Source organism: Muntiacus reevesi, chromosome 17 (genome assembly GCF_963930625.1).
Source record: "Muntiacus reevesi chromosome 17, mMunRee1.1, whole genome shotgun sequence".
In the NCBI taxonomy this organism is placed as follows: domain Eukaryota; kingdom Metazoa; phylum Chordata; class Mammalia; order Artiodactyla; family Cervidae; genus Muntiacus; species Muntiacus reevesi.
In genome coordinates, this window is record NC_089265.1 from 50,666,905 (window position 1) to 50,692,355 (window position 25,451).

General features: G+C 39.7%; 1 protein-coding gene and 1 non-coding gene across 3 annotated transcripts in view; one reads left to right on the forward strand and one right to left on the reverse strand.

Annotated features, from left to right (window-relative positions):
* The window catches only part of CEP78 (centrosomal protein 78), a 32,861-nt gene extending 23,578 nt beyond the window's left edge, over positions 1 to 9,283 (forward strand). The window contains exons 12-16 of one of the 2 annotated variants that reach the window (XM_065908207.1): positions 4,802 to 4,879; positions 6,304 to 6,470; positions 7,296 to 7,467; positions 7,793 to 7,840; positions 8,656 to 9,283. In XM_065908207.1, coding sequence (XP_065764279.1) covers positions 4,802 to 4,879; positions 6,304 to 6,470; positions 7,296 to 7,467; positions 7,793 to 7,840; positions 8,656 to 9,219 — 1,029 coding nt within the window. In that variant the 3' untranslated portion in view covers positions 9,220 to 9,283. The remainder of the gene's footprint in view (positions 1 to 4,801; positions 4,880 to 6,303; positions 6,471 to 7,295; positions 7,468 to 7,792; positions 7,841 to 8,655) is intronic. The other variant, XM_065908209.1, reaches the window with a different exon arrangement.
* A 2,884-nt stretch (positions 9,284 to 12,167) lies between these two features.
* LOC136148785 (U6 spliceosomal RNA) lies at positions 12,168 to 12,274 on the reverse strand. The gene has a single exon (XR_010659560.1). It is a non-coding gene; the product is annotated as a U6 spliceosomal RNA (small nuclear RNA).
* Between the last annotated feature and the right edge of the window lie 13,177 nt (positions 12,275 to 25,451).

Sequence of the window (25,451 nt, forward strand, 5' to 3'; positions counted from 1 at the left end):
TGTAAACTTCTTGAACCACCATTGCACTGTACATTCGTTAGCAGTTCCTGGGCCAAATGTGTTGTTAATGTTGCCAGTTATCAATTCCATAGTCTAAAATAAATATTAAATTAACAGCAAGTAATAAATCATTAGCAAAAAAAAAAAAAAAGTGAGAATGCACATTAAAAGACAAGTGCTCAGGGCTGGTGCACTGGGAAGACCCAGAGGGATGGGGTGGGGAGGGAGGGAGGCGGGAAGAGGGATCGGGATGGGGAACACATGTAAATCCATGGCTGATTCATGTCAATGTATGGCAAAAACCACTACAATATTGTAAACTAATTAGCCTCCAACTAATAAAAATAAATGAAAAAAAATATTGATATAACCACATTTATTTAGGGTGTATTCTAATATCAAATAGTAGCAAATTTCAACAATGCAGAAAACTGCAATTACTTTTGCACCAACCTAATAGAACTACAGATAGCAATCTGGATGAATTTTTTAAAACAATGTTGAGTGAAAGAAATAAAATAGAAAAGACAGCATACACTGTGATCCTCTACATAAAGTTGAAAGTGAAAGTTGCTGAGTCATGTACGACTCTTTGAGACCCCATGGATAGTCCATGGAATTCTCTAGGTCAGAATACTGGAGTGGTGGGTACCTTTCCCTTCTCCAGGGGATCTTCCCAACCCTGGTCTCCTGTATTGCAGGTGGATTCTTTACCAGCTGAGCCACAAGGGAGGCCCAAGAATACTGGAGTGGGTAGCCTATCCCTCTCCAGCAGATCTTCTTGGCCCAGGAATTGAACCTGGGTTTCCTGCATTTAGGAGAATTCTTTATCAACTGAGCTATCAGGGGAGCCCCATGTCGTGACAGATGGAACCAGATTAAAGGAAACGGTTGTCAAGAAATGAGGATGGTGTTTATAACTGGGGAAAGAAGCCTGAAATGAGGGAGGGATATGCAGGATCTTTAAGATGCTGACAAGTACTTGCAGATTTGAGTGGTAGTTATGGGTTATGTAAGTATTCTCTTTTTAGTTGTCACATTGACACTTTTGTTCTGTGTACTTCTCAATATGCATATAATATTTTACAAGTAAAAACCTGCAAACCTGCTTAAAGAATTGGTCGCCTCTAGGGTGCTGGATGTGAGTGTGGGACGAGACTATTTCATTTTAAGCCTTTCACTACTGTTTGCATTCACATGTTCATTCACTCAACATTAATTGAACATACTCTTTGTATCAAGCACTCTTGTTAAAGAGTGCTTATAAGTTTTATTACATGCTTTAGCTCATGTTTTATTGCATGCTTTAGCTTATGTAATCCTCACAAGAGCTCTGTGATGTGGGAGCTTATCTCCACTTTATAGATAAGAAAGCTGAGGTCTAGCATTATGGAACTTGTCCAAGATTATAGAGCTAATGGGTAGGGTCAGGATTTTGCCTCAGAATTTTTAAAATATAATTTAAAAGAGAAATTTAATTACTACTAATTATAAGCAAAGAAGTGCACACTTAAGGGAGATGCCAAGTTTTCACTTATCCAGGTACAGAAAAAGCACACATCTCTCACACTGTATGCATCTTGCGTTGGTAGGGACTTTCCTTATTCAGCAGTTACTTATTGACTGTCTGCTTTGTGCTGGGTGCGGGTGCTGGGGATAAACATGTAATAAAATACATCCCCTTTCTTCAAATAGCTTGCCTTCTAAGTGAGGAAGTAAGCCAAAAGTTATTGTAGTGATTATATACCAAGTGATAACATTGCTGATGGCTGTATAAAGTCTTAGGAACCTTTTAGAAAGCAGTTTGGAGATAGGTACCTCAAAGCCTGAAAAACATCTATTTGCTTTGATCTCAGCCTCATTTTTATGGAGTTGTTGCAAGAACATTTTTCTAAATATGGAAAAAGGTCTTCATGCATAAAAATGGTTATTTTGTCTTATAATATTGAAAAGTTGGAAAGGATTTAAATGTGTAATCAAAGGAATGGTTGACCAGTAACCCCACTCAGTGAAATATTTTGTAGCCCACTTAAAAAATCCAGGTTATGAATCCCCTGATTATATGAGAAATGATTGATTTTAGTCATTTTAAATATAAAAAAAGATTGAACATAAAATTGGATATATAATATGATGGGAGCTTTGTTCCAGAAAAAGCAACCTAACCAGTGTATAGAAGGGAGGAAGGAGAGCAGATGACAGGACAGATTTCTCCAAAGCCTTATCGTTAGTCTTACCTAAGTAATCGAATGTCAAGCAATTTTACTTTCTAATTTTTTTTGGTTCCATATTTCTGTTTAAGGGAGAAGAATTATTCTGTCAGAGAGGGGTTCACTTTTTCAGAAAAATTTAACACTGTGTTCTAGTCCTTTCCACTAGAGGGAGAAACTATTTCATGTTACTGCACGTTAGTGTGCTGTTTAGAACCAGTCAAAAATTCTGTAATGTAGTCTACTTTTCTCAGACTGTGGTGAGGGTTTTTTGTTTGTTTTCTTATTTGTTTAGAATTTCTTTGAAATCAATTTTAGAAGATTTATTTAGCCATTATATTAAAAGTAGAGGAATTTCCCCCCTTTTTCCCATTGAAAACTTGGTTGGCTTTAGTAATGAAACTTTAAAGAATCTGAAGTTATTAGACTGTCAATTTTTAAAGCATGTTCTGAGCATAAAAATATGTTTATTGAGCAAATTTTTGAAAGCAGTGAACACCTTATTAAAGGAAATAAAGGCCACCTCTGCTCTTTTGTCTTAAAAAGGTATTAAAGATATTTTTCATGTCACTAAATATTTTTCTAAGTCAGATAATTTGATAAAGCTCATGGACCATCTTCCAAGAAAAACACACAGATATATTTTGAATATAGAACTCCTCAGGCCCATTCATTAACTCTGGTTGAGCCCTCTTATCATTGTTATTTTCCTAGTGGTTTCATAGAGCATTCCTTCATATGGTGTGCTATTTTTATTTAAACCAACCCCAATTTGGAGGCTCTTAGCTTTCTTCTAGAGTTTGATTATAAATAATCTTATGACATCTTGTTTGTAGATAAATCTTTGCCTACATCTCTGATTTCCTCAGGGTAAACTGCTGATCTAAGATTGTTGCTGGGTACCAAAAGTTATTGTCCAGAAAGTGACACCAGGTCCTCTCACAATGATAACATATAATAGAATTCCTTATTCCATAAGTGATTGTTCAAAGAATTTAAAATGTATAAATACACCTTACTGTTTTCATAGGTATTCTGATTATTTATGGTTGCATAAGAAACCACCCAGAAACAATGACTTAAAACAATAACAGTCATTTATTTTTCCTTTGTTCTTGAACCTGGAGATGAGTAGTATATTAATTTTCCTTTACTATACTCTCACTGACTTAAAATAATACCTGTTTTACTAGCTCACAGTTCCATAGGTCAGAAGTCCCGTATAACAGCATGACTGAGTTCTCCACTCAGATACACAATGGGAACGTGTGGGTTCCCTCCAGAGAGTGTTAAAGTGTGTGAAATTTAAGTGCAAGACATCAGGCCCCCAAAGATAGATGTTCATGTTTGTACTAGATGTTCAGCAAAGCTCATGAGTGTCATAGAGCTAAAATCAAGATGTCAGTCTGAAAGTGTTACTATCTGGAGGTTCCAAGAAAGAATACTTGCAAGCTTCTTCAGCTCAGTGGCATAATTCAGATTCTGCACTTGCTTGAATAGAGATCCCCGTTTCCTTGCTGGCTGTCAGCTGGGGGAAAGTCTCAGCTGCTGGAGGCCTCCCACTTGTATTCTCTGCCACAACATCATGCTTGACTTCTTCAAAGCCGGCAGTGGGGAATCTCCCTCTTGTCCCTTTTGTATTTCAGATTTTTAGGAGAAGTCCAGTTCCTTTTGCTCGGATGCTTGATTATATCACATCTGCCCAGAATAATCTCCCTCTTTTAAAAGCAAGTGATTTTGGAACCTTAATTACATCTACAAAATCCTTTCACTACAGCACCTAGATTGAAACACTGGCAGGATTGTGTGCTTCAGCATAGGAATCTTAGGAGCTCTTTTAGAATTCTGCCTACCCATAAGCAGTGTCCTCCACTTCAAGGACCTAAGTGTCTTAGTTCTTAAAAATTGTGAGTTTACCAGTGTTCATTTTATGTCACTGACCTTGGTGAATGGAAAGACTCCTGCCTCTGTGGACAGGAATGGCAGCCAGCTTCCTGAATTCACAGTCCTGGTTCTGCTGCTTCGTGGTGTGAGCTTGGCTGTGCTGCTCTACGTACTCTGCTTCTCTGCCTCTGTTTTCTCATCTGTAAGACGACGAAGTTAGTCTTGTTCTTTCTTCGTATTTAATGCCCAGGAAACTCCAGAACAGTGCTTGCCATGTAGTAAGTTGCTTTAAAAGTGATTACTCTTTTTAAAAAATGCTTTTGAATCTACAGTTATGTAACTCAGGTATGTTAAACATGTTCAGTAATAGGGCTTCCTATTGTAAAGAGACCCACAAATAAAAGTGGAATTTTTCTTTCTTGGTCTTAATTTTTTATTTCTGAATTACTATGTTATATGCACACACCTTTTATGGTGGGCTGCCACAGATTTATAAAGAGTGGGATTTAAATAAATCTTTACTATGCTAATTTGATATATTTCAGTAATTAATTTCATTAGCATGATATGATATTCCAAGTAGCAGATTAAAATCTGAGTTCACTTCTGGCTCTGCCCCTAAATCATGATGACATCTATAGCTAGAAATGCCTTGGAATATCATACTATGATTTAGTTATAATATTTACTCTGTTTCTTTACACTAGGGAAAACTGGAGGAGTGCCTAAAGCAGTTAAAGGAGGAAAGAGTAATAAGGCTTAAGGCTGATAAACGAGTCAGCGAGGTAAACAGGTCTCTTCTTCCACTTTTGAAAGCTTCTTGGTTTTGTTTTGATTTGATTTTAAGCCATATCATATAGTTTGTAAACTTGAAAACTAATAATGTTGCAAATTGGTGGTATCATATAGACCTTTACATTTACTGGTATTTAGTGATCATATGATCTAAATAGAGGATGAAATAGAGCTCTCATTTTCCATTTTCCTTTTAGACATAGGCTTATAGTTTATATATATTATTATATTACATATCCCAGAAGGTATGTTTTTAAAAATGCAAAAATCTGTTTTTTTGTGTGTTGTGTGTGTGATGTTAGCTTATTTTCTGTTCATGATTATTCTATTCAAGAAAGCATATTTTGTGTATGTACTGTATATCTAGTAACATAAATAACATGATGAGACTTTACTGGCAGTGAATTAGGAAAATGAGTCATTTAAATAAATATAAGATATTGGAAAACTAGTAAGAATGCAATGGAAATAAAAATACATACTGTGAGAATTACATTTGGTAATGTGCATGAAAACAGAGCATAAGCTAAAAAGTTATATAAATACAATTTATTACAGGGTGAATGTAGGGAAGAAATTTTGAAAGTGCATCTACTGAATTGGTGGACACTAGTTCATTCAATAAATATTGAACACCTGCTTATATAAGATATGAGGGCATCATGAACATAATGGCCTTTCTGAGAAATACTAGGGTTGATTTTTATATAGGGCAAATCATAAATGATGATCTACAGAAGAGTGCATGAGAGTGAATATTTCAAGAAGCTGAGTATATTGGTGATGGTACAGTTAATAAGTTGGGCTGGGTATGATTTAGCACTTTTAAACTTAAGCATTAGATATTTTGTTCACTAAAGTTATTCCTTAACATTCAGCAGAGTTGTAATATGCTTTGTTCAAATTAGGTTCTGTCATTTTCTAATTTAAGGGAAACTTAATAGCAGCTAATTTTCTAATGTGGAATGAGGATCCATTATGAATTTAACCAGTTTAAAATGGATCTTTTGAGAAATCATTAATAAAACAATCACTTTGGTTTATTTATATATATGTTGTATAGGAAACTTTGTTGAGTGCCTCTGCCTTTTAGTTATTATGTGATGTGGTCTCTGTCTTTACTGATGGAGAGTTAGATTAATTACAAATTAATTACATTTGAGGATGACAGAGGATGAGGTGGTTGGATGGCATCACCAACTCAATGGACGGAGTTTGAGCAAACGCCAGGAGATGGTGAAGGACAGGGAAGCCTGGTGTGCTGCCGTCCACGGGATCGCAAAGAGTGACTGAACAACAAATTGCACTTTGGATGTTTTAGTTTTGTTCTTTAAACTAGATGAGACTACTTTTGTTTTCTTTTGATGACAGTGAGAAAAAAATCATGTCAAATATTTTCAATCTTCTTTTATAGTTGGAACATGAAAATGCCCAGTTAAGAAATATAAATTTCTCTTTGTCTGAAGCCCTTCATGCACACTCATTGACAAGCATGATCCTGGATGATGAAAGTGTTTTGGGCAGCATTGAGAATTCTTTCCAGAAGTTCCATGCTTTCTTGGATCTTCTTAAAGATGCTGGGTTAGTTCTTTTCTCTTCATGGCATTCTTCTCTTTGCAACTATAGAGGTAGTTTGCTGAGGAACTTGAGCAGCTTTTATTACTCCCATGACCATATTTAGCCAAATGCAGTGAATTATAGGTAATAGAGTTGATTTTTTTTAAAATGAGGAAATCTATAAAGAAAAGCAAAAGGGGAGCCTGCTTTGGTAGAGTGGGAAGCCCATTATAAACAAGTAACCTGTAGACAGAGTAATTAGTAGGTATAATTTTTTGTAAAGACTACATTGAAGGCAATTTTAATTGGAAATATTTGGGAATGCATAAGAATTTTCCTGCCTTTCACTTATTTTTCTCATTCATTGAGTTTGAATTGAGTTTGTTATTGTCTTGGACTTAAAAACGAGATGCAGGTCAGTGGTTCTCAACTGGGAGCAGTTTTGTCAAAAGAGGGAAGTGGAGATTGATAATTGATGGAGTGCTGTTTGGTCAGTGATGAGTTGGTGTTGGGAAGGAAGAAGCAGACGCTTCTTGGGAGCTGGAGGGATGGTACTGGGAGTGTGGGAATGGAGGTGAGAGGCAGTGGCTGGTGTGTGTGGTCGATGTTGAAGCTACTAGTGAGAGTGTTTGAAATGGAGTGGTAGTAGGCAAGGAGATGGGATGTGTCCCAGAGAACGAATCTGGAAAGGGCTGAGAATTTGGGGGAGAGAGAGGCTCGTGGTCTGGAGTAGGTGTTGGCTTTTAAGATGTTAGAAGTATTTCCTGATTGTAGGTCTGGGGATATCTAAGCTGCTCTTCTGTGATTATAGTAACTTTTGTCTTTTTCTCCTTTTCTTCTCTGGTCCAGGCTTGGGCAGCTGGCCACAATGGCTGGTATAGATCAGTCAGATTTTCATTTACTAGGTCGTCCCCAGATGAATTCTACTGTTAGTAGTCCACCTAAAGAAGAAAAGAAGGCACTTGAAGAAGAAAAATCAGAATTACAGCAGAGTGCCTTAGGACAAATGCAAAATATCCAAGTAAGTGGACAGAACTTAATGATTTTAAGAGCTATTAGCAAAAAGGAAATTTCCAAGTCTCAAAGAAAATAATAATGATCAGTCTCTGAGAGTTCATATGCTGAGGAGCTAGAAGCCTCTTTGAGCTCCTTTCCGATATCTTAGATTAGTATGTTTGTGCCCAGTAGATTTCATGATACTGTATTGTTGTAAATAAGAAAACTGGAAATTCTTTTGAAAATTTATGAGTTAAAGCAAACTATCCTTAGTGAAGAAAGAAAACCTTAGAGAAAATATCCTACATTTTGAATTGTACAAATGTCTATTCTATTCATATTTTATCTAGGTTTCTATTTGTATGCAGTCAGCTTACAATGAAGGAGCACTAATGAAGGTACAAGTACTGATATAGATAATTTTAAAAATAAGTGGTCCAGACATAGTTCATAGGCAGTTATTATAGTGAGTCAGCTGGTTATGGGAATGGGAGGGGAAACCTGTCAGCTTTTCCTCCAGCCTTAGGCGGAGCCTCCATCCCCTACCTCAGCCAGTCTCAAACTGGTCTTAGAAACTGACAGCTTGGATACACAGTCTGGTCACAAACTGGGCACATTTTCACATGTTTTCCATTTTGTAAAACTGTGTAAAAAAACAACTGGTTTACATTTACCTGGAGGATAGAAAAGAAATAAATTTTCTTACAGAATAGGGTTTTATTTTTAGTAAGGGAAAGGAAATAGGTAATAACTACCCTAAACACTGAAGTCTGAAAATGTAGCAGACATAATCTTGGATATAGCTAAGTTGAGAATCACTTGCAAGATATAATTAGAAAAAAACTGACTCTGAAATCTTCTAAATTATCTATTGACTGTTTTAATAATAAGATCACAGAGTAACATTGAAATTTCGGACTCCACTTTTTAATGGTTGGGCTCCCCAGGTGGTGCTAGAAGTAGAGAACCCACCTACAATACAGGACACGTAAAGAGACATGGGTTTGGTCGCTGGGTTAGGAAGATCCCTTGGAGAAGGGAATGGCAGCCCACCCTAGTATTCCTGTCTGGAGAATCCCATGGACAGAGGAACCTGGCAGGCTACAGCCCAGAGGGTTGCAGAAAGTTGGACACAACCAAAGCGATTGAGTGCTTTAATGGTAGGCCTTGTTCATCGCTGAGTTTTTGTCTTGTCTTTTGTTTTTCTCTCCAGTTTCAGAAAATTACAGGTGATGCTCGAATCCCGTTGCCTGTCGACACCTTCCATGTCCCAGTCTCTGCTCAGGAGACCTTGGAGACTTCCAAAGACAGCCTGGGAGTCCCAGCCGCAGAGCAGCGGCAGGAGTCTTTTGAAGATTTCATTGCCAGAGCATGTTCTCCTTCAGCAGATGTAATTTGTGGAACTGGAAGTCAAAGAAAAGAAGAGGAATTATCTAGAAATGGCAGGCCTTCCTCGGAAAAAGTGACCAAAACAGATGAATATATCAAAAGGCACTCTGCTAAGAAACAGCCTGGGAAGGCCCTGCCTTCCTGCCCTGACTCACCTGTAAAGCAGAAAAGCAGAGGAACCGGGCAGAACAGCTCTTTGGTTAATGAACCAGTTAAAAGCGAGTCTTCGAAAAAACACATTTCTGTGAAGAAAGAGAGTAAAATAGTGACTGTGTCATCAAAGACGACTAGAAGTAAACTCAATCTTCTTGAACATTCTCAAAGTGATACTCTTGGATCTGATTTTGAATTTCAAGAAAGCATCCATACTCTATCACGCCTGACATAGGTCTAAATCTTTCAAAATTATGTTTTTACCTTCAAATTTTAATAAATTACTTGTTTTTATTATAGCATTTGGTGTTTTAAAATATATGATTGGGAGCCATTAGAGAAAGATTTATCTATACTTTTTATTATAATGAACATTTTGGCGTATGGTATATTTTCCCTTTTGACAGTTTGCACTGTTCATTCATCTCGTCTCTACTGAAGGCTTAATATGTACAGTACTTTTCTGGGTGCTGTTTCAGCAGTGAGCAAGATAAAGCTCTACTGTCTTAAAACTAATACTCTATGGTGGGAGAAAATATGAGTAATAAGGCAGGGTAAGGGGACTAGAAAGGGGTGGGAAAAATAAATAGTTTTACCATTTAGTTAAGTGTCAAACTATTATAAATCATATGGCCGGAAGTCATTGGTGTATTTTCATTCACAATAACCAGGCAGAATTGAACATTTACCAAGACATTTAATCATGTTACAGGTTATGCAGCCCTATAAAATAGGGAACTACTACCATCCCCGTTTTGTAGATGAGTCTGAGGAGACATTATGTGAGTTACCCACAGTTACACAGCTGTAAATAAGTGATAAGCTAGAATTCAACCAGAACCCATAATCCAAGCTCTTTTTTTCCTTAATGGACTTTTGTTTCATTTGTTTCTTATTTATGATGATCATTTTTATGCCAGTTTTTAAAATTTATTTTTATTGAAATATAATTTAAGTATAATTTTATGTTAATTACTGCTGTATGGGAAAGTGACTCAGTTATACATACATATGCATTTTTTTAACATACTCTTTTCCATTATTGTTTATCACAGGATATTGAATATAGTTCCCTGGGCCATACAATAAGACCTTTTTATTTATCCTGTATGTATATACCAGTTTGCATCTGCTAATCCCAAACTCCCAATCCAACCCTCTCCCACCCCCTCCCGCTTGCAACCACCAGGCTGTTCTCTATGTTCCTGATTCTGTTTATATTTCATGGATAGGCAGAACCCATGCTCTTAATTATTTTGTTATCCTGTTTCCTTATTAAGAGCGGAAAGGTTTAAGGAAGGCACCGAGAGAAAAGCCTTCCTTTTGCATTGGAAGTGCAAAAGAGGGCTCTCAGGAAGCACCTTTCCCTGTCTGAGTAGAATTTATCCATGGCAGAGTATTGTAAGAGTATGTGATCACACATCCCTGGATTAAATTAGTCTCCCTGTAAAACATGCATAGTGAAGTCTTTAGTTCAATCAGATTGAAAGGTGAGATTAGGGAAAAGTTGGGAGTGTTAAATTTCTTGTAGAAGGTCCTAGCTGATTGTTACTAAGAGACTATAGTACTATTTGGTTCGTTAATCATGGACTGAGTGTTATAGGAGTAATAGGATGGGCAAGATGCCGTGCTGGCCCTTTAACAGAGTGAGAATGCAAAACCTACATTAGATGTCCTGACACTGCCTGTAACAGCAGCGCACGGGCCGAGGGCTTCCGGAGGCTCACCTGGCTTAGAGAGGCAGAGGGACCAGGGATCAAACTGCCAACATCCGCTGCATCACCGAAACAGCAAGAGAGCTCCAGAGAAACATCTATTTCTGCTTTATTGACTATGCCAAAGCCTTCGACTGTGTGGATCACAACAAACTGTGGAAAATTCTTCAAGAGATGGGAATACCAGACCACCTGACCTGCCTCTTGAGAAACCTGTATGCAGGTCAAGAAGCAGCAGTTAGAACTGGACACGGAACAACCGACTGGTTCCAAATCGGGAAAGGAGTACATCAGTGCTGAATATTGTCACCATGCTTATTTAACATATGCAGAGTACCTCATGAGAAATACTTGGCTGGATGAAGCACAAGCTGGAATCAAGATTTCCAGGAGAAATATCAATAACCTCAGATATGCAGACGACACCCCTTATGGCAGAAAGCGAAGAACTAAAGAGCCTCTTGATGAAAGTGAAACAGGAGAGTGAAAAAGTTGACTTAAAACTCAGCATTCAGAAAACTTAAGATCATGGCATCTGGTCCCATCACTTCATGGCAAATAGATGGGGAAACAATGGAAACAGTGACAGACTTTATTTTTGGGGGCTCCAAAATCACTGCAGATGGTGATTGCAGCCATGAAATTAAAAGAATCTTGCTCTTTGGAAGGAAAGTTATGACCAACCTAGACAGCATATTAAAAAGCAGAGACATTACTTTACCAACAAAGGTCTCTCTAGTCAAAGCTATGGTTTTTCCAGTAGTCATGTATGAATGTGAAAGTTGGACTATAAAGAAAGCTGAGTGCTGAAGAATTGATGCTTTTGAACTGTGGTGTTGGAGAAAACTCTTGAGTCCCTTCTTGGACTGCAAGGAGATCCAACCAGTACATCCTAAAGGAAATCAGTCCTGAGTATTCATTGGAAGGACTGATGCTGAAACTGAAACTCCAGGACTTTGGCCACCTGATGCAAGGAACTGACTCATTTCAAAGGACCCTGATGCTGGGAAAGATTGAAGTCGGGAGGAGAAGTGGATGACAGAGGATGAGATGGTTGGATGGAATCACCAACATGATGGACATGAGTTTGAGTAAACTCCGGGAGTTGGTGATGGACAGGGAGGCCTGGTGTGCTGCCGTCCATGGGATCGCAAAGAGTCGGACACAACTGAGCAACTGAACTGAACTGACAGAACCACGGGCTGGTGAGGTTGCAGAGCAGCTGAACTTCTCAGATTGCTGGTGGAAATGCAAAATGATGCAGTCCTTCAAAACAGGTTGGCAGTTTCTTTAAACATAAATGTACCAGCAGTTTCACAAGTTACATGAAAACTTGAAAGCATAAGTGAAAGTCACTCAGTTGTGTCCAACTCTTTGTGACCCCATGGACTATACATGGGGAATTCTCCAGGCCTGAACACTGGAGTGGGGTAGCCTTTCCCTTCTCCAGGGGATCTTCCCAACCCAGGGATTGAACCCAAGTCTCCTACACTGGAGGTAGATTCTTGCGCAGGGGCCATGCTAATCTTCTCTGTATCATTCCAATTTTAGTATATGTGCTGCCAAAGCGAGCACTGGAGGTAGATTCTTTACCAGCTGAGCCACAAGGGAAGCCCACATGAAAACTTGTGTTCATGTGAAAACATGTACATATTTTATAGTAGTGGTTTATAGCAGCTGTATTCATAATCATCAAAATAGCTTCCAGCAGGTAGATGGATAAACAAATCATGGTCATCCACACAATGTAATCCTACTCAGCAATTAAAAAGGAATAAATTACTAACTCATATATTCAAAATCATATGCCAAGTTAAAGAAGCCAGAAGGTTACGTCTTTATGTAACCTCAAAAGATAACATACTTTGTGATTCCATTTATATACTATTCTTGAACAGGCAAAACTATGGTAATGAGATTTGATCATTGACTGCCAGGAGTTGGGGATGAGAAGATTTGATTACCAAGAGGATGTACAAGGGATTTTTTTCAGTGATGAACTGTTCCATAGTCTGGTTGTGTTGCTGGTAACATGAATCCATACATAAGTTAACTTAATGGAACTGTACCCACCCCTCAAAAGCATCATTTTTACTGTATAATTTTAAAATAAAAATCTCAGGCCCTTCCCTCTCCCCAAAATAGGGAAGATATTAATTATTAATCACCATGATTATAAAACATTCTTTTGGAGAACTTATGAACCATTTCTAAAAGGACTTCCCTGGTTATCCAGTGGTTGAAGATCTGCCTTGCAATGCAGGAGATGTGGGTTTGATAACCTAATCAGGAAGAGTTGAACATTTCCATAAATGATGCTGAGATTATTGACTACTTGGAAAGCTTTTTTCTTTCATACCATGTAGCAGAATTAAAATCCAAATGAATTTAAACTGGTGTCATTCAGTTGCTAAGTTGTGTACAACTCTTTGCATGGAAATATGAATATAATTAGAAGGAAGTATTGGGGAAAAAAATCTTTTATACAGGTGGAGTGAGGAAAACCTTACCAAGCAAGACGAAAAGCCCAATATCTGTGAAAGAAAAAAGAAAGAAAAAACTGATAGATTTGATTGCATTTTTTTTTTAAAAAAAGGACTTCCCTGGCAGTCCAGTGGTTAAGACTCCATGCTTCCACTGCAGCACGAACAGTTTCGATCCCTCACATGCCATGTGGCATAGCCAAAAAATCATACATAAATATACAGAGGAGAAAAAAGATTGGGAGATTATGTGAAATACAACATAATTAAAGATCTGTAGTATTAAAGCATTTATAAACCAGATAAAAGATGGACAAAGGGTATAAAGATATTTTTATAAAGAAGTATAAGCAAGTATAAACTTTCAACTTCATAAATAGTCAAAAATTAAAATGAGGACCACTTTCCTCTTCCTTGAAAAGGCAGATTTGAAAGGATTGGTAATAGCTAGTACTGGAGATAACGTGAGTAAATGAGCACTCTGTCGTTGGAGAAAGTATTATTCCATATAGCCTTTCAGGTGGACAATTTGGCAGTGTATATCAGTTTTTTAAATGTATCTACCTTCTGATTTTGGACTTCCCTGGTGACTCAGCAGTAAAGAATCTGCCTGCCAATGCTGGAGACACAGCTTTGATCGCTGGAGGGAAGGGAAGATCCCCTGGAGGAGGAAATGGCAACCCACTCCAGTATTTTTGCCTGGGAAATCCCATGGATAGAGGAGCCTGGAGGGCTACAGTCCATGGGGTCACAAAGAGTTGGACATAACTTAGCAACTAAAACAACATAAACAAGACTCTGATTTTAAAACTCTTGACTGTAGGCATACAGTCTAAAAAATCTTTATGCAAGTGTCCTAGGAATCAGGTATAAGAATGTGTATTGAAGCATCTTTTGAAATAGTAATAAATGAGAAACAACATAATTGTACATAAATGAAGAAATTGTTGAGTTAGTACATGTCAGTTCTTACCACGCAATACTCTGCAGCAAATAAAAACAGGTTTATAGTGTGGACATGAAAATATTTGTAAGGTAAAGTGCTATGGAAAACAAGTTGCATGATAATATTTAATTGCAATCTCCTATTTATATACATATGGTTTTACATACATATGGAACCTGTTTACATATGTATGGCGTATGTGTGTCTATGCGTGCCTAGAAAAACGTTTGTAATAATGCATATCAAGCATTCCTTTGCCCAAGGCACTAGGATTGGAAGAGGAGGAATGAAAAAAGGGCTTTATATTATTTACTCCATTTACTTCTAGGTTTGATATTTTTATAATCATGTTTTTGTGGATGACAAGTAATTTCCTTTGTCACAGAAAACTAGGAAAATGCAAATATATAATCTCTAATACTGTGTGTCCTGTGTCTGTTTTTCAAAATGTGTCTGTCCTAGTATAGCTGTGGAAAATGAGCTTCACTGTGTAACCTCCTGTCAGTGTTTTGGACGCCTGAGGAGTTTCTACATAATAGTGTATTCAAACTTTTTTAAAAAGCCACAACCCACAGTAAAAATTTTATTTTATGCAAAGTGACAGGCATTGTCCTGGGCCACTCCTACCTGTGAGTACACAAAATGAATGGAAATTTTCATCAGACAGTTCTTACTGTACTTCCAGTGTGTTCTATTTGCATTCCTTTAATGAGAATTATGTTTGCAACTTGCTCAGTAGGGTTCACAGTCCACTAATGGGTCGTGTCCCCAAGTATTTATCCTGTCTCTCTGACACAACTGCCTCATCGAAAACACCGGTTTTTCATACATTTGCTTCATTGTATGGCTTGAAGTCCTTCTCCATTTGTGCATTATTACTTCCAAAGCACAGCAGTCTTTTTTATGTGAATTTAAAATTTTTTATTTTATTTTATTATCTGTTTATTTTGGGGGCTGTGCTGGGCCTTCACTGCTGTGCATGAACTTGCTCTGGCTGTGGGGAGCACGGGCTTCTCTCATTGTGGAGCACAGGCTGCACGGGCACGGCTTCAGTAGCTGCAGCGTGTGGGCTCAGTAGTCGTGGCCCATGGGCTAGTTGCCCCGTGGCATGTGGGCTCTTCCTGGGCTACAGACTGAACCCGTGTCCCCTGGATTGGCAGGTGGATTCTTTTTTTTTTTAAGCTGGTATTTTTTTTTTTAATTTTTATTTTTTATTGTTTTTTTTTTCAGTGGGTTTTGTCATACATTGATATGAATCAGTCATAGAGTTACATGTATTCCCCATCCCGATCCCCCCTCCCACCTCCCTCTCCACCCGATTCCTCTGGGTCTTCCCAGTGCAGGTGATTTCTTAACCACGGAACCTCCAAGGAAGTCCAAAGCCTAGGTTCCCTGAGTTCTTAAACTCCCACTACTCTTAAGGTAATTTTTGTTCAGTTCAGTTCAGTCGCTCAGTCGTGTCCAACTCTTGGCGGCCCCATGAATCGCAGCACGCCAGGCCTCCCTGTTCATCACCAACTCCCAGAGTTTACTCAAACTATGTCCATCGAGTCGGTGATGCCATCCAGCCATCTCATCCTCTGTCGTCCCCTTCTGCCCCTAATCCCTCCCAGCATCAGGGTCTTTTCCAGTCCCCTTTTAAAAACAGTTTTGTTACACGAAAAGCTTGAGTTTTCAAATTGACACATCTACAGGAGAAGTCTAAAATATAATTTGGTCGAAGAGTTTTTAAAACAATAGGACAAGTACCCCATGAGTTCAGACAACCAGTGTGGGTGACTGGCTGCTCGCAGGCACGTCATGTACTACAGGGTTGAAAGGGCTTGACCACGCACCCCTGCTCTCTTTGTATAGGCTTTAAATTTCAAACCAGTGGGAATTCAAAATACAACAAACAACGAAGCAGTTTAGAAGGAGGTAAGGCTATCTATAGACTAGATAATCGTTAATTTTGTTCTTGAAAGACCAGTGAGCACTAGTTGGGTTATTTAATGTCCTCAAAATCTTTAAAATGTAGAGCAAGTTTTTCCTCTCTTAAAAAAAAAATGGAAAACAAAAAATAAAACTTCATAGAATTTTTAAAATTCTGATTTTATTAGCATATGGTTGATTTATATGTGATGTTAATTTCTGCAATACAGCAATGTGATTCAGTTATATATCTCCATATTCTTTTTCATTAGGTTTATCACAAGATTCTGAATATAGTTCCCTATTCTATACAGTAAGACCTTGTTGTTTATCCTCTTGAGGTTAACATTTTAGACCTTTAGGTTAAAATAACACCAGGCTGAAGGCTTTCAGTTGTCCACACCTTTGAGTATTTCCTTTTTCAAAGAGGACAAGGATTGAAGTTTCCACTCAACTGAGGTAAATCTCTTCCATAACTTATAGAGGCAATGTAATCGTTTAGAGCATCTCCATGTCTGGTTCACTTGAAACCCATAATTCTTCCCTACAATGGAAAGATGTGTCTTACCTAACTATTGATATTATAATATTATAACTATAATAACTATAAATATCAACTGTATTTCTCCATATCCCCCATTCTTCCTTGAAGGAGAGTCGAGTGCCTTGGGCCTTGGGTTAAACAGCCTTGGTCTTGCAGGTGACTGACTTTCTAAGTCCGTGGTAGCATCTGCAGCTGGTCTGGTCCTGCAGCCGCTCTTCATGTCCCAGGCCTGCCTCCCTTTAGAGAGAGACTCTTGGAGAAGTTAGAAACAGCTCCATTTCTTCAAGAACTGCAGAGGCCCATGTGGAAGAGGCAGTGTGCTTACTATAGCTGGGGCAGTCTTAACCTCCAAGCAGGCAGAGATGCCTCTGTGAGGTGGGCCTCCTCTTGCTGGGTTTGAGGAGAAGCAGCTTCTGAGAAGAGTTATTGCGATGGCACACACGCCTCGGCCAGCCTAGACTTCCCGCCAGCTAAGGAGAGGGCCCTGTGGCTGCATTACTGACCCCATGAGAGTGGGTTTCTCCCAGCTGAGTTTAAGTTCACAAGTCACCACCTCCAGACAACTGACCAAGGGAGTGACAGCCTGAAGAGCCTGAAGCCAGGATTGCTCTGCAGGAGAAGCGGCTGTGGAAAGAGCCAGACTCGACCACCATTGCTGGATGAGACCCTCTTCCTGACCCTGAACCAAAAAGAAATTGGGCAGGAAATAACTGTCAACTTTTAATTTCTTTAGAGCTCAACCTTCAAGAGAAAGGATATTTATTTTTTTGGACTTTAATTCCTCCCTGAGAGTTTAATAATGTAGAGGCATTTCATATAGTTCAAATCAGGGCATTTTAATATTGCTGGCATTTATTATTTGGAGTCATTTCGTGCCTTCATTTGAGTTCCTTATGTAATCTCCAGTGAGCTCTGTTGAATGTCCTACAAGGGAGAATGTGAAATGGAAGACAGATTGGGGAGTGAATTTTCATGCTTGGGCACCAGAACAGCCTCGAGCAAATTTAATCATGGTCTGTGCAGACCCATCTCAGAGCCTTTCGGTCCCATAGCTGACCTCAGGGTCTTCACAAAGAAGTTGTAACGATGTCAGGAAACAGCCCTGCTCACGTGAACACAGCATCCTTTCACAGCAAGATCGGTTGCCTTTGTGCAGTGCTGAGTCCTATGCGGTAAGAAGCCCAAAGGTTGTAACTGCTGGGGAGGCAAGGGGAGGGAGATTTCTTCAAAGTCCACAAAAATGAGCTTTTTCAGAGCATTTGGGGACTAAACTTCTGTTCTTTTTTCCAGACTCCTTTCTTCCAAGATGAAGGAGTGGCTCATTCTGGCGGTGAGACAGGCGAAGGGCTAGTTCCGTGCACGGCCTTCTCCCTCTGGTTCTGCTGATCCTGCCTGTCCCCAGGCAGCGTGCAGTCTTTCTGTACAGTGAACCCCCAGGGCCTTCTCTGCCTCTGTTGCCTGGTAAATAAATTCCATTTAGTGGGAGAAGAGGAATGGGAAGACAAGCTAGACTTCCAGTCATAGTTTCCAGTCATCCTTGAAAGGTACCGATGCTGTTATTTTGATCCCTATTGATGTCTATTGTGCTTTTTTAAAAAGGTTTCACTTGGGTTTCATACCTTGGAGGGAAAATGGGTAGAATTAATTCAAGTCCTAAAAATTCAACATGGGGACTTCCCTGGTGGTCCAGTGGTTAAGAATCTGCCTTGCAATGCAGGGGATGTGGATTCTATCTCTGGTTGGGGAACTAAGATCCCATATGCCATGGAGCGACTAAGCCAATGCAACTGAAATACTGAGCCCATGTGCCGCAACTAGAGAATTCTTGCACCACAACAAAGATCCTACATGCCACAACTAACACCTAATGCAACCACAAATAAATAAATAAAAGGTTGAATGGGATAAAATTAAAATAACACAGACTGTCTTCATGTGTCAAGAAATATGACAATTAACTCTAGAATCCCATCTCCATAGCTTCCATCATGGGAGAGTCTGACTTCCTTCCTTAATTTCATTTAAAAATATTGGGGAAATGAAATCACACCCATTAGGATGACTACTATAGAATAAAAAACTAAAATGAAAGTAACAATCATTGGCAAGGATGTGGAGAATTTAGAGTCCTTGTGCACTGTTGGTGGGAATGTAAAATGGGGTAGGTGCTGTAGAAAATAGTATGATGGGTCCTCAAAAAAAAAAAATTAAAAATAGAATACTATATGATCCAGTATTCCACTTCTGGGTACATACCCTCCAGAACTGAAAGCAGAGTCCCAAAGAGGTATTTGTACACTCATATTCATAGCAGTATTGTAAATTCATAGTATTCACAATAGCCAAAAGGTGGAAGGAACCCAAGTGTCTGTTGACTGATAGGCAAAATGTGGTATATACATACAATGGAATATTCTTCAGCCTTAAAGAGAAAGGGAATTCTGACATACGTATGCTATGACATATGCTAAAGAAGGTTCTTTAGGAAGGAACCTTGAGAAACCTTGAGGAAGGTTCCTTGAGGACACTATGCCAAGTGAAATAGCTAGCCACAAAAAGACAAATACTGTATTATTGCACTTTTTTGAAGCCTGGAGTAGCCATAGTCACTGGAACAGAAAGTAGAGTGGTGGCTGTCAGGGCTTAGTGGAAGGGAGGCCTGGGGAGTTGTTTAGTACGTATGGAACTTTGGTTCTTTAGGATGAAGAGAGTTCTGGAGATGGGTTGCACAATAATGTGCATGTACTTAGCATTACTGATCTGTACATTTTAAAATGGGCTTCCTTGGTGGCTCAGACAGTAAAGAATCTGCCTGCAATGTGGAAGACCTGGGTTTGATCCCTGAGTCAGGAAGATTTACCTGTAGAAGGGGAATGGCTACCCACTCCAGTATTCTGGCCTGGAGAATTCCATGGACAGAGGAGCCTAGCAGGCCCCAGTCCATGGGATCGCAAAGAATTGGGCATGACTGAGTGAGGTTCACTTTCTTTTCACATTTAAACATGGTTAAGATGGTACATCTTTTGGTATATCTATTTGACCTTAAAATCCTAAAAAAGATTTTTGAGGAATGCATGTTGGATTAGGGGTAACACTTAAAGCCATCAATTGTGGCCAGAGTCTGAGGCAGCACAGTACATCTGAGCCTCCACTCTTGTGCAAAGGGGGTCCGCTCCTGTTGGCCTTCTTACTGTTTGAAACTAGCGAGACTTCGGAAAGCTCTGGAATCTGTGGCTGAAATACATAAATGGAACTGAAGAGTCTTTGAGACTTTTGCAGAACAAACAATGCTGTAATTTTTTAAACCAGTCTAAATGAGAGGGTGAAATATTTCTTCTTTTTGAGAAGAGTGAAGAAGAATGAAATGAATAAGTCTCAGAAGCTCAATCTGAAATAATAGGACAGGGTGCACAGAAAAGAGAGATTTTTTTTTTTTTTTGAGTCTCTGGGATAGATAAAGTGTACTTGCCTGTGATAAATATTTCCAAGTGATGTATAGTCTTCTGAGTTCAGTCATTTAAGTTCATGTGCAATTTGCAGTGATAAGAACTTAGTGATTTAAAAATAAAAATGTCATTCTTTTATAATATCACTTAAAACTTTGGTTCAGAATATAATGTTAATTGTTGATTTTCTGTTGAAACTTGGATTTCTGCTGGGCTAATATCTCACTCCAAGGAATCTACCTGCATGGTGATGAACTGAAATGTCTGGGGGGGCCAGGCACATCAGTAGAACATCTCAGGATTCTGATCACTGACAGAAGTTGAGATGAAGTCACTGGGCCCTGCTGTGCAAAGGAGGGGGAAGGTGAGAGGGGAAATGTGTTCGCCTTTCCAGCCTTCGTGGGCTTTTTTCTGCCAGGATCATCCCCTTTGGGGTTTGAACTAGTCCCTTTCGCTTCAGTATCACAGGTCAGTGGCTGCTGCTTATCCTGGTGTTCTGCCTCTGAGTGTAGGAGTGGGTGTGTGACCCAAGGGTCCCTGGTGTCCTTCCAACATGATTTTCAAAACAAAAACGAAGGAAGAGTCCCTGCACATGGGTGTCTTGTCCAAATTGCCCCTGAAGCAAATCCTTACCTTTGCCCATTTGCTCTGAGGTTTGGTTCTAGGTTCAGGGATGGATTCATCTCCCCTCTGATGGTTTGAGTGAGATTTCAGTCGGTTGCAATTAGGAGAGCCCAGGGATGCAGCTAAGCGAATTGAGCATGGGCCACCCAGTGTTCCTCTAAAGGTGGACTAGTGACAGGACTAGGCTACTACCTTCCTCCGCAAGGAAATGGAGAAGAGCAGGAAACAGTCTTTCGAACACTGGTCTAAGAACAAAGAAGAGCAATCAGGTTTCCGCTTCTGCCATTAAATGTGCCGTGTGATCGGCAATGAATTACTTTCCAGTCCTCTGTAAGATGAGGGGCTAGATAGCACTGTCCAGAGGCGCCTTTCAACCCTTATATTCTTTTGAATACATTGCCCAGAGTTCAGTTCAGTTCAGTCGCTCAATTTTGGTTGGCCTTAAAAGAGGTGCGTCCCATTGTGTTTGAATAAGCAAAACATGAACCTGAGTAGTTGTGGCTCTTAGACTGGCTCCCCTGCTCCCATCTTCTGCTGTTACCTCTCAAATGGGATCTTCTCATCCAAAACTGTTACATCAGAAAAGGAACATCAGACCTTCGTAATGGTTTATTTCTTACTAAGGCCCATAAAGAGGAGCAGGCTGAACAATTATTGACTTGGTTAATATAGCCTGCTTCAGTCAGTTCAGTCACTCAGTCGTGTCTGACTCTTTGCGACCCCATGAACTGCAGCATGCCAGGCCTCACTGTCCATCACCAACTCCCGGAGTTTACCCAAACTCATGTCCATTGAGTCAATGATGCCATCCAACCATCTTATCCTCTGTCGTCCCCTTCTCCTCCTGCCCTCAATCTTTCCCAGCATCAGGGTCTTTTCAAATGAGTCAGCTCTCTGCATCAGGTGGCCAAAGGATTGGAGTTTCAGCTTCAACATCAGTCCTTCCAATGAACACCCAGGACTGATCTCCTTTAGAATGGACTGACTGGATCTCCTTGCAGTCCAAGGGACTCTCAAGAGTCTTCTCCAACACCATAGTTCAAAAGCATCAATTCTTCTGCACTCAGCTTTCTTTATAGTCCAACTCTCACATCCATACATGACCACTGGGAAAACCATAGCCTTGACTAGACAGAACTTTGCTGACAAGGTAATGTCCCTGCTTTTTAATATTCTGCCTAGGTTGGTCATAACTTTCCTTCCAAGGAGTGAACGTCTTTTAATTTCATGGCTGCTTAGTTATACCAAAAAAAGAAGTGTGCACATCCATGTGTGTGTATGCACATGTGTGCATATTGCCTCTTATTTTTGGTTTCTTTATGTTCTAAACCAAATTTTGCTCTGTTGTAAAATTTAAAAAGCAAGATGCAAAAATAGCACATGTAAGTTGCTACCTTTTGTGCAGAAGAAAGGGACGGAATAAATATATATTTGTATTTTCTTATATTTGCTAAAGAAACTCTAGAAAGACCCAAAAGCAACTGATAAAAGTCACTACAAGTGGAGATGCAATGGGACCTAGATGGGTGGAAAATCTGGACATTTTCACTGTAAAACTTTTATATCTTTGACTTTTGAATCATATGAATATATTATCGTTTGAAAAAACACACCTAAACTGAAATTGTCGTGAAGGTTGAACATTGTCTGTCTACACTCTGAATTTCTAGAATGCTTAAATATTTTAAAGCAATCATGTGTAACATTTGCCTCAGGAAAACTTTAAAAAGAAGAAAATCACTTTGGAACAACAAATGCTATCCAGAATTTTAAAGATCTAAGAAAACAAAGGCAAAATACCATATGTGTCTCCAGGTACCAAAGCAGTATGTAAACAAGCCAAGTTCAAAACACAGGGAAGAAGAGAAAATCTCCCAAATGCTGGGCCTTCTATATAAACACGTCTCAAAATTTATATAGCTAAAAAAATTATATTGTGCACCAGCCAGAAAGCTGCTCCTCTGAGCCATCCCTCTAAGGATGGTTTAAATTGTCCCTGTGGCACTGAGCAGTTGCAGAAAGATGGAAGACCAGCAAAATGCCAACTGCAAACTTGGAGATAAAGGACTAAAAAGAGGTGAGAGGGAGCTTGGGGTGAAAAAGGATGGTAGAAAGGACAGAGGAAAAAATGGACAAGCTTAACGAAGGCTGCTACCTTCGTTACCCTGATACCAGGGATCAACTCTGGGGCTGACAGACTAGGAAGCAGCATCGGTACAAAGTCACAGAAATAGTGTCTGCAGCCTTGCCTGCTGTTGGGAGAGGATGCAGTGTTCTGTGGAGGGAGTGGCAGCATCCTGAGGCTCTGGGCAGGGCAGCACATGCCCATGCTCGTATGACTGCTCCTGCTCACACCCTTCACTTTCCAGATCTGTGTATTGCTCGGGTTCAGCTCGTAGTTCTCTGAGTTCACTCTCTCCTTGGAGAATTTAAACGACTTGATCAACAATTTAAAATCATTTTAATATGGGGGGAAATGTGTAGAAGAAGGGTCATATTCTCTGGAATAGAAGGATGATGATTTGCTGTTCTCTGCTTGGTCTGATTTCTCAGATTCTTGGTGACCCTAGACAGATACATGAGCTGGGTTTCAGTTTTTCCTTCTGTGAAATGGGGAAAGAGATTTCCAGCAGGGCACAGAGGATAACATCTATGAAGCCACTGATGGCAGGACTGGCCCAGCCTGACACCATCCCTTCACCCCAGGACCATTTTCCTCCTCAGAAAGGGAAGGAATTGCACTAAGTTCCTGAGATCTACAATTTGAATCTGATAACAGATACCCCAAAATGTGTGTAAGACACACTGGAAATCCTTCGTATTTTGATATAGATTGACAGCCTTAAAGATGATGGTAATTTCATCTCATTTCTCAGCTCTGCAAACCTCCACCCCAATCTCTGGGCAATCATCTAGGAATGGCTTTGTGCTGACTTACGAGGGAATGTATCATGATTTTCCTGTCTACTGCTCCAGGACAACGCCGGGAGAGACTGGCTCTCAGATTGCATGGATAGATAATTCTAGATGACATTCCAAAATTCCAGCTCTTTGAGTTTGAGAAACATCGTGTGTCACCACCTCCCCCACCCCCAGCTCTGCTCCTCTAACTACCTCTCCTTTCCCCATAAAACACATCCTTTCAACAGCTTGCAGCTTGCCAAGACCTGTCATAAATTTCAGGCAGTTGTGCAAAGTCAGAGAAGTGGGACTGGATCCAATACCAGTTGGATAGAAGTGGTTCCATCATCAGTGGAAACACTGACCTAGAATTCTAACTGCAGGACAGCATGTTAGTACTTGATGCTATGATCAGCCTTTCAGCCTCAGCAGAAGCACCTGGTGGAAAGATGGGCCTCAGCAGTTATGGGCTCGCAGAAGTGGCCAAGTAGCTTCCCAGGATCACCAGGGCTTCGCGGAGGGTCTCATGCCTATCCTCACTTCACTATTTAAAAAATAACCAACTTTTTAAAAAGTCGATTAAGTTTTGAATATTCACTAGGAAAATAATCTCAGCAACAAAGTCGATTAAGTTTTGAATATTCACTAGAAAAATAATCTCAGCAACAAAGACTGTCAGCAATACCATCTATTTCGTTCTTTCTGCCTTTTTAAAAATTCACTCTAGGAGTATCCAGCAAGCACTCACCATTCCTGATACTGAGGAATAGCCATAAGCAAGTTAGGTATAGTCTCAGCTCTCAGAGAATGTACTTTCTAGAATGTACTCATTCTACAGTGAGTAAGTATTAGTATTTCATAGACTAGCAAGTTATGAGAGACGTGTCCCGAGAAATGAGACAGTAAGTGTGGGCAGAGGGTACTTTTGATAAGGTGGTCAGTCACAGTGTGAAAAGATGGTGCTTCAGTGGCCTGAGAGTTGGGCAGAGCCAGCCACGAGGAGGCTGGAGGTAGAATTTGGTGAGGGAAGGACCCTGAGAGAGTCTTGGGACTGAAGGAGGAGTTCAGAGATTGAGCAAGTAAAAGGCTGAGCCAAGAGGTGACCAAGGACCAGGTCAGATGGGGTCTTGCGGGCCTTTTAGGAGTTCAGTTCTAAACGTAATGGAAAGCTGTTAGAGGATTTCAGCAGGGCAGTTGTATGTTCTACTCCATGTATGTTTTAAATTTTTAATTTATTTACTTTTTATTAATTTTTATTGGATTACTGTTGCGTTCATTTCTTGCTATATAGCAAAGTAAATCAGCTATACATGTACATATATCCTCTCTTTTAGCTTCCTTTCTCATTTAATTCACCACAGAGCATTGAGTAGAGTTCCCTGTTCTATACAGTAGATTCTCATTAAATAACTATTTTATAGATAGAAGCTGTATGTCAGCAACAGTTCAGTTCAGTTGCTCAGTCGTGTCCAACTCTTTGCAACCCCATGGACTGCAGCACGCTGGCCTCCCTGTCCATCACCAACTGCCCGAGTTTACTCAAACTCATGTCCATTGAGTCGGTGATGCCATCCAGTCATCTCATCCTTTGTCATCTCCTTCTCCTCCCACCTTCAATTTTTCTCAGCATCAGGGTCTTTTCCAATGAGTCAATTCTTCACATCAGGTGGCCAAAGTACTGGGGTTTCAGCTTTAGCATCAGTCCTTCCAATGAATATTCAGGACTGACTTCCTTTATGATTGATGGTTGGACCTCCTTGCAGTCCAAGGGACTCTCAAGGGTCTTCTCCAACACCACAGTTTCAAAGCATCAATTCTTCAGCGCTCAGCTTTCTTTATAGTCCAACTCTCATAACCATACATGACTACTGGAAAAACCATAGCTTTGACTAGATGG